The 9,075-nt window shown below is 44.4% G+C and overlaps 1 protein-coding gene across 2 annotated transcripts; it reads left to right on the top strand.

The window, feature by feature from the left end:
- Positions 1-225: 225 nt before the first annotated feature.
- Positions 226-2,156, top strand: UBB (ubiquitin B). Of its 2 annotated transcripts, none has more exons than XM_007080752.2 (2): positions 226-579; positions 1,300-2,156. In XM_007080752.2, exon 2 carries the CDS (start codon positions 1,306-1,308, stop codon positions 1,993-1,995), a length of 690 nt encoding a protein of 229 aa, XP_007080814.2. In that variant the 5' UTR covers positions 226-579; positions 1,300-1,305; the 3' UTR covers positions 1,996-2,156. The 2 variants fall into 2 exon arrangements, with proteins under 2 accessions (XP_007080814.2, XP_042822416.1); XM_042966482.1 differs by lacking the exon at positions 226-579 and adding an exon at positions 760-860.
- Positions 2,157-9,075: the final 6,919 nt, after the last annotated feature.

Raw genomic sequence — 9,075 nt, 5'->3', positions numbered from 1 at the left:
CCTCCCTCTCCGGCCGGAAGTACACCTCTCTCACGAAGGCGCGCCTCTGGGGCGCACGCGCACAGAGCTACTTAGCAACGTCCGCGCTTACCCACCGCAGCACGGAGCCCAGCAACAACGGAGCCGCCGCGTCTCCCACCAATCAGCACCGGCCTCGCCTTCAGCCGCCTCACCAATCAGCGCCGCCGCCGCAAGGAAGTTTCGAGAGCTTTCGAGGAAGGTCCCCTTAACTCAAATCCATCCGCCCGATAATGTTCCTATTTTTTCCTAAGGGAGGAGAAGGATCGCCTGGAAGAGAAGGGAGCTGAATTTTTAGGGTCCTTTCTTCGCCTCTGAGGAACCTGGGGCTCGGTGGAAGGACCTAACTGGGCTGCGGGAGGTGGGGCCGAGCGAACTACTTTCAGCAGCGTACGGACACGGCGGCTACGTAAGCAGTGATGAGTCACGCAACAGACGCTGCATAAATTCCAGCTCCGCGGAGCCGCGAGCGTTCAGAAGCGGCTGGCAGCGCTGGGTGTGTGTGTCGGTGTCGGGGCGGCTGGACGTGATTGTCTTCGGTGTGCTTGCGTTCGCTACCAGGTACTGGCCCGCGGCCTTCGAGACCTGGGAGGAGTGGAGAGGGGCTCTAAGCGAGACCAGGCTGGCAGCTTTGGGGGTCCGGGTGGCCCTTCGGGAAAGGGGTTGGGGGAGGGGAGGGCGAGGTGACGCGGCGCCGCAGCGCCGGGCCTTTCCGGAAGAGTCGGCCTTGTTTACGTGCAGGGAGCGGGGGCGGTTCGCGCGCGCGCGTCGACAGAGACCAACCGACCCTTAACCGATGGAGATTCCGTCGTGTCTGCTTCAGGGGGGAAAGCGGAAAAAAGGTGGTCTAGCTTGGTTTCTAAAACTGTTACAGATTGTGAATCCCAACGCGGTGAAAGCGTCCCGCCTCATTTCCGTTTAAACAGCAGTTTTTATTTTTCGAGTTTTAGGAAGGTTTTTTTTTTTTGTTTGTTTGTTTTTAATTTTACGTGTCATGCTTAGGTTTTGGGGGAATTCCGGGGACGGGGTGGGGAAGGAAGACGATTTAGTGAAGAAAGAACAGGAAACCTTGAAAATGCTTTTGGTCCTTCATCGTCTTTAAGTTGAAAGCCTTGACTCGATTATTCAGTGCCTGATTTGAGGCTACTGAAAGTCGAGAGGTTAATAGGGTCAAGGCACTTCAGAGAATGAAGTTAATTTCCCTTTGGATAATTATTTATGTAAGTAACTTAAAGATCCTGTGGTGGTAACACTAACCTTTTATTTCTTTAAACGCTTTAGGTCAAAATGCAAATCTTCGTGAAGACCCTGACCGGCAAGACCATCACCCTGGAGGTGGAGCCCAGTGACACCATCGAAAACGTGAAGGCCAAGATCCAGGATAAGGAGGGCATCCCCCCAGACCAGCAGAGGCTCATCTTTGCAGGCAAGCAGCTGGAGGATGGCCGCACTCTTTCTGATTACAACATCCAGAAAGAGTCGACCCTGCACCTGGTCCTGCGTCTGAGGGGTGGTATGCAGATCTTCGTGAAGACCCTGACCGGCAAGACCATCACCCTGGAGGTGGAGCCCAGTGACACCATCGAAAACGTGAAGGCCAAGATCCAGGATAAAGAGGGCATCCCTCCTGACCAGCAGAGGCTCATCTTTGCAGGCAAGCAGCTGGAAGATGGCCGCACTCTTTCTGATTACAACATCCAGAAAGAGTCGACCCTGCACCTGGTCCTGCGTCTGAGGGGTGGTATGCAGATCTTCGTGAAGACCCTGACCGGCAAGACCATCACCCTGGAGGTGGAGCCCAGTGACACCATCGAAAACGTGAAGGCCAAGATCCAGGATAAAGAAGGCATCCCCCCTGACCAGCAGAGGCTCATCTTTGCAGGCAAGCAGCTGGAGGATGGCCGCACTCTTTCTGATTACAACATCCAGAAAGAGTCCACTCTCCATCTGGTTCTTCGTCTGAGGGGTGGCTGTTAATTCTTCAGTCTTGAAGTTCATAGTGCCCAATGATGGCATTGCTCTGCACTCTAGCCATTTGCCCCAGTTTAAGTTTAGAAATTACCAGTTTTAGCAATTGCTGAAATACTGGTTTTCTCAATAGCTGTTCAAAATGTTAATAAAAGTTTTGTTGCATGGTAGCATATTTGGTGTCTGTCGTGAAATTACATGGTGGGGGGGGGGCGCCTATCTGATTAAAAGGGTCCCTTCAGGGAAGGGGGATTAGCTTTCAGAAGGTCATTTTCACCAAAGTCAGTCCCCTTGGGAAGGAAAAGGTGTTTTGAGTTGCAGGAAATTTGTCCTTTGTTAAAGGTCATAAGATTCTGGTGTAATGGGAAACCACTTCAGAAGTGCAGTACAATTAAAAATTCGTTGAATTGGAGGCGTATTGAGGGAAAGCAAACTTGCCTACCCCTCAAATAGCTGACCTGATCGATCCTTGTAGAGAAAAATGAAATTTTTGTTGAGGCTGCTGAATTGTGGTTTCAAGTATTGTGATTTTTTTTAAGTAAGCTCTATGCCCAATCTGGGGCCTGAACTCAAAACCGTGAGATCGGGTCACATTAACACCCATAGTAGTTTCTGATATTGTTAGAAAAAAGTTGAGTAAAAATGTAGAAAACAGGATACCCTTTATGAACAATGCCATAAGTTGTCTTTAGCCTGTACAGTGCCTGCAGTAGAACTTGAGTAAATAAACGTGGTTTTCAGCTTGGGACAAAATTGGGTGTTGTGGGGAGTACACGGAGGGGGAAGAAGTTGGAAGCCCTCTTGGTTTTCTCAAGTTTACACTGTAATAGGAAAATAACTTTTCTGGTACAAGAACTTGTCATTACAAGTGTTGCTGTTAAGAGAAAACACCTTAATTCCACTGAGGTGTGTCATAAAGGAGCAGCTGAACATTGTAGAGATAGGTCTGGTAGTCCAGGTATACCCGACAATGAAGGACTTGCAGGATTTTGGGAACTTTGCCATAGCAATAGTTGTAAAATTCCTGCCCTAGAAATCTGATGAAGTTGGAGCATAAAATAAACTGGAGTACTGAACTCAGGGTTTCTTTGTAAATTAGACCCTGGAAATAACCACTTGATGGGCTGTTTGAGTGAATTAATATTTCATTCTAGAGGGGTGGTAATAAACTGGGCCAGAAAAGGCAAAAACAGCTATATTAAATCTTTGGAGGTAGTAATGAAAAAAGCCTTTCTTGGACTTAAGGGACTGTCTTTTGGCTATTAGATTGGAAGGATTTCACTATTGGAAGATGACATCTTTTCCAGTTCCAGTGCTTTACGGTCGACTTGTTCAAGGCTAATTTTTAGAGAAAGGGAGGGGCAGAGAAACGCGGGAGACACAGAATCCAAAGCAGGCTCCAGGCCCTGAGCTGTCAGCACAGAGCCCGATGCGGGCCTCGAACCCACGAGCCCCGAGATCATGACCTGAGCTGAAGTCGGATACAACCAACTAAGCCACCCAGGCACCCCTCTAATGCTTTTAAGCAGGCTTTTTGCTGACTACTCAACAGAACAGGCCTCTTGCTAGGAAAGCTGTGTTTCAAAGATTAAAAAGTCTTCTCCTTTCCCACACTTTGCTTTATACTTAAAAGCCCCGTTTTGAAAACTTGGGAGAATAAAAGTATTTCACTGAAGTAAAAACTAATGGTGGTTTGTGCAATAGGACTTGCACAGTTGTATTATTTCTCCTCGAATTCTTCATTATCTCTTGACAGGCTTGCAGCTCTGTAGTCTTGTGAATCTCGAGGAGAAAGATCTCAGCTTATACAGTCTCATTCTCTTAGGATCTATTTTCCGTAGGGATCCCCTACATACTCATGGGTCTTAACAAATGTCTCTTTTGCACACAACTTGAAATTTGACCAAGAAAAATGCTCCCTAACTGCGTATTCAACAACCTGTGCTATCAGTTTGGGAAATGGATTTATCACTCGTGGCCTCAAACCTTGCTCTACACTGAGTAAAATTGAGGTCGACTAGTTTGTGGCTCCCGTTCACTTGACTACTGGTAAGGGACCAGCAATGCTGTGGGGAAATGTGACTGGATGGGAGTGGAGCTTTCCTTTGGGGATGTCCTAGAAACGGATGAAAGAGGTGATCAAGATATGCCTGTGTATCTGAAGCCACGACAGCTCATTTTCATCGTTCAGCTTCATGTTGTTTGTCCACTTAGCTCCTCGTCTAACTGCCAGAAATACAGTTCGCAATTGCAGTGTGAGTCCAGATGCCAAAGAGCCCATGGGAAGGAAGAGACTGACCCGTTCTGCTACAGCCTGTGGTGCAAATACCCCACCTGCCCTTTAAGGAAATGTCTCCCTTCTACTTAGGAATCCGATAGAAGAAGGGTTTCTGTTAATATTCCACTTCTTACGATCTTCCCTGAAAGTGCGAAGATGTGCTGCAAGAGGGGCCCTTGTCTGGCTCAGAGCACGTGACTCGATCTCCACAGTTGTGAGTTTGAGCCTCGTGTTAGGTGTAGAGGTTACTTAAAATCTTTTTTTAAGAAAGATGTGCCAAAAGAATACTTGTTTGGGGTACTGTACCCTGATGCCACTCCAAGATAGTTTTTGCTAGTTCTCCGTGAAATTGAAAAAAAAAAAAAAAAAACAGTGAATTTTACATAATTTAAAGATTATATGCCCTCTGGGTAAGAGTGTAGTGAGTGGACTGATTGAGTGTGGCTCAGGAGACAAGGCTACTGGAGTTCAAACTGCTCCACCGCCTGCCTACTGGCTTCTAACCTTGGACAACGAATTCACCTTGTCAGTACATCATATTCCTCATCTGTAGAAATGGTGTTAATTACACTTCACAGAGTCGTTAGGATTACATGTTGAAGTGCTTAAAACCATGCAAAAACTTGCCTAGTGCTTATAATGCTATTTATTGTAATAAAACTGGAAATGACCTGATTGCACAGGAGAGTGGTTACTTCATAATAATGCAATAGTTAAAAAAAATGTAGGAGGTAGGAACGGATATGGAACAATACTCAAGTCAGTGAAAAATGCTATAGAAAAAAATGTGAATGTGTGCATAAGCTCACAAAAGGGTGGGCCCCTGCTTCACACTGGCTGCTTCAGGGGAGTAAAGGGAGGTGTATTTTAACTGCTTTCTGGATGGTATTTTCAGAATTGCCACCCATAGGCTTTCAGGAAGGCTGAAATCATTTACAGCATAGCATCAGCATTGTCCACCAGCAGCCCCTGTTCAAGAGCCAGCAGTGTAATTTTGAAGTCAAACTGTGCTCCTGAATTGGATAAACTTTGCACAAGTCTCTTTGATTCTCTGTGGGTCTCCCAGGAGGACCTCTAGAAACTTCCTGAACCTCAGCACACTTTATTTTAGTTATACCCTGCTCATTTCCCAAAGAATCTGCAGGGGTAAGCCATGACTCCCCTTTAATGAAGCCCAGACAACTCCGAGTGGAAGCTTTAGACAAATGTGGATTTCTAGAAGAGGATCTTGCATTTAGTTCAACAATGTTAACAGAAAAGTCAGTGTTGAGGTTTCTTCTTTTTTCATGCTTTTCTTGATCCCATCACTGTCCTTATCCTCCCGTTTAGGGGATTGTGGGGGGATCCTCAGAAGTTGAGGGGTAAAGTTCACTCCAGCCAGTAGGTCTCACCCAACTCCCTGTAATTGATTCTAACATCTACTCTTCTGACCACCCGACACCCACCAGGACTCCCCTTAAGGAATGCTTTTACCTCCAGAAAATTCCGGTTTCAGTATTTCCCAAACTTCATCCTTCAAACTACAACCGCTGTGAATGAGATGCTGTGGTCACAAGAGCTCAGGAAGTTACCTCCCTCCTGGAGATTTACAATGTGCACTAGCATGGTAAGGGCTCCAAGAAGTTTTGTTTTGAAGAATTGGTCTGAAGTTTAACCCAGTGCTTTCCAATTTCCGGTTTCACTTTTTATTTCACTTTCCTTTTTGATCAATTAACATCCCTCAAAATTTGAGAAACATTGTTCAAACCGTGACCTCTCCCCTGCCTCCCAAACTAGCATTGCTGATTATGCTTTGTTCCCTTATTGATTTTTTACTTCAATACCAATGAGTATAACCCCCTTATACAGACTCCATCAGAAATAACATATACAGGTTTAAAACATGAAAGTCATTTTCAGTGTCTCTCCCCAGAACCTGTTCCTTCCACGTTTACCTTTCTCCTTCAGGACAGAAACATGCTGCCACAGGCTTGCATGCCACAAAAAGGTGGGCCTGGATATTCTGCTAAAATAGAACAACAAATACAAAATAGAACCATATAAATACTCTCCCAATTCACAAGGAAATTGCTCAAATTCTTTCAAGTTAAGATTTGCTTCCGTAACTAAGTTGTTTTCAATCAGTACCTGTTATGGCTTGTCTTCAAGCAGGTAATATAAATTAGGACATGTGATTTTAAAAAATTATCTGGTTGATTTTGTAAAATAACAAAAAGTGATATTAACTCTTTTTTAGTCTTTTTTTCTTCCTTAGAAGTGTATTTGGGAGAGAGAGAGAGCAGGAAAGAGGGGCAGAGGGAGAGAGAGAGAATCTCAAACAGGCTCCACACTCAAGACCCGACACGGGGCTTGATTCCATGACCCTGGGATCCTGACGTGAGCTGAAGTGAGAAGTTGGAATCTCCGGGCGCCTGGGTGGTTCAGTTGAGTGTCTGACTTCGGCTCAGGTCATGATCTCGCGGTTCGTGAGTTCGAGCCCTGCGTCAGGCTCTGTGCTGACAGCTCAGAGCCTGGAGCCTGCTTCAAATTCTGTGTCTCCTTCTCTCTCTGCCCCTTCCCATCTCAAACTGTCTCTCTCGCTCTCTCTCTCTCTTTCAAAAATAAATAAACATTAAAAAAAATTAAGGGGCACCTGGGTGGCTCAGTCAGCTATGCGTCTGACTCTCGGTTTCGGCTCAGGTCATGATCTCACGATTTCGTGGGTTTGAGCCCTGCATTGGACTCTATGCCAACAGTGCGGAGCCTGCTTGGGACTCTCTCTCTCGCCCTCTCTCTCTGCCACTCCCTCGCTCATGCTGTCTCTGTCTCAAAATAAATAAACTTAAAAAAAAATTTTTTTAATTAAAAAAAAAAGTTGGAAGCTTAACTGAGCCACCCAAGCGCCCCCTAGCTCTTTTTAAATAAATACATCTAGTGATATAAACAAACATCCAGTAAAAAAATGAAAAATCCACTCACCTCACATTTAATGAGAATATTTTTCCATTCATTTTTTCGTTCAATGAATGTTTATTGTCTATTGTGTCTATTGTCTATTGCAGTGAAAATGCAGCAATGAACAAAACTGAGTTCTAGCCCCCATGTATATTAAAGAGGAGACAAACAGGTAAGAACATCATATTTTAGATAATGAGAAGTAGTATAGTGGAAAGCAGAATAAGGGATATGGAGTGGTCAGAGAAGGTTTCAGAGACAGGATGGTACTTGAACAAAGGTTTGGAAGAAATGAGGGCTTGCCTGATGATACCTGGGGGAAGAGTGTTCCAGGCAAAGAACATCATATGCAAAGGTCCCAAGGTAGAAGAAAGCTTAACAGCAAGATGGCCTGTGTAGCAGGAACTTAGCAAGAAGAGTAGAATGAAATTAACTCAGGGGTAATGGAAACATTATTTATTGGTTTGTAAGGACACGGTAAGAATATACATTGTAGGGTCCTTCTAGACTTCTGTATCAATACAAAACACACACACACACACACACACATATATACACACACGTCCTCATATATAGACTTACTTCAATCTTGTTACGATGATTCACAGTAGGCATACCATTTTTTCCTTAAAATAATTATATTGCCCTCCTATACAATATATAGGTATATAATAGTATATACACTCAATGTAGGAAACTTGAGAAATACAGAAAAAACCTCCACTAACCCTGCAATTCAGATATACTCAATTTAGCATATTTCCTGTTTTAATTGTTATTTAAATAAAAACTTAATCTTATTTATTCACTCATTCATTCATTCATTCAGGGAGCAGGGGAGGAGCAGGGAGAGAGAGGGAGAGAGAGATTCTCAAACAGGCTCCACTCCCAGTGCAAAGCCTGATGCGGGGTTGGATCTCACAACCGTGAGATCCTGACCTGAGCCAAAATCAAAAGTCGGACTCTTAACCAACCAAGCCACCCAGGCACCCTCAAAATAAAATCTTAAAAAAAAAAAAAAGGTAACATATATAGAGTATAACGTGAAAAGTCCTTTTTCAGTGCCTCTTCCCAGAACTTGTTCTGCCCACACTTACCTTTCTTTGTGCTACTTGATAAAAGTTTGGTGCATTTATCACCAGATTATTTTCGACGTGTTTACATATTTATGTATTATATAAAAACAGTTTTAAAATTATACCTAACTGCAACTCCTATTGCTTGGAGACATTTCCATGCCAGTAACTATGGATCAACTCCATTCTTTTTGAATTGTTGCAGTATATTTCATAGTGTGGATATACCTTATTTTACCCATCTCCTTACTGATTAATATTAGGTGGTTTTTAATTTTTCACTATTCAAACGAGGATGCTGCAATGAACATCCTTGTAAATGCAATTGATTGCAAATGTGCAAATATTTCTCCAGGATATACCTAGAAGTGGAACTGTGTCCAAGAACGTGGCATCTTAAAGCTCGTGGTTACTACCAAGTTGCCCTTCAAAAAGACTGTACCACACACCGTGGAATAGGATTCAGTCTTCAAAAGGAAGGGAATCCGGACACATGCTATGGCGTGGATGAAACTTGGAGACATGACGCTAAGAGAAATAAGTTGCTCACCAAACGGCCACTACTGGATGGTTCCCCACATAGGGAGTGCCCAGAGCCGTCCAATTCATACAGGCAGAGAGTGGAATGGTGGTTGCCAGGGGCTTGCGGGGAGGGAAAGGAGAACTCGCCATAGGTGGGCATGAAGTTTCAGTTTGGGAAGATGAAAAAGTTCCGCGGATGATACCGGTGATGGTTGTACAACAATGTGAATGCACGTGACGTCACTCTGTACACCTGACAAGGGTTAAAATGGTAACTTT

This window comes from Panthera tigris, chromosome E1, assembly GCF_018350195.1.
Source record: "Panthera tigris isolate Pti1 chromosome E1, P.tigris_Pti1_mat1.1, whole genome shotgun sequence".
NCBI lineage: Eukaryota > Metazoa > Chordata > Mammalia > Carnivora > Felidae > Panthera > Panthera tigris.
The sequence above is the reverse complement of the archived record's forward strand: the minus strand, read 5'-3'. Positions and strand labels throughout refer to the sequence as shown.

Coding starts and splice junctions, on each gene's coding strand:
- UBB (XM_007080752.2), top strand. CDS start 1,306: ATGCAAATCTTCGTGAAGACCCTGACCGGCAAGACCATCACCCTGGAG.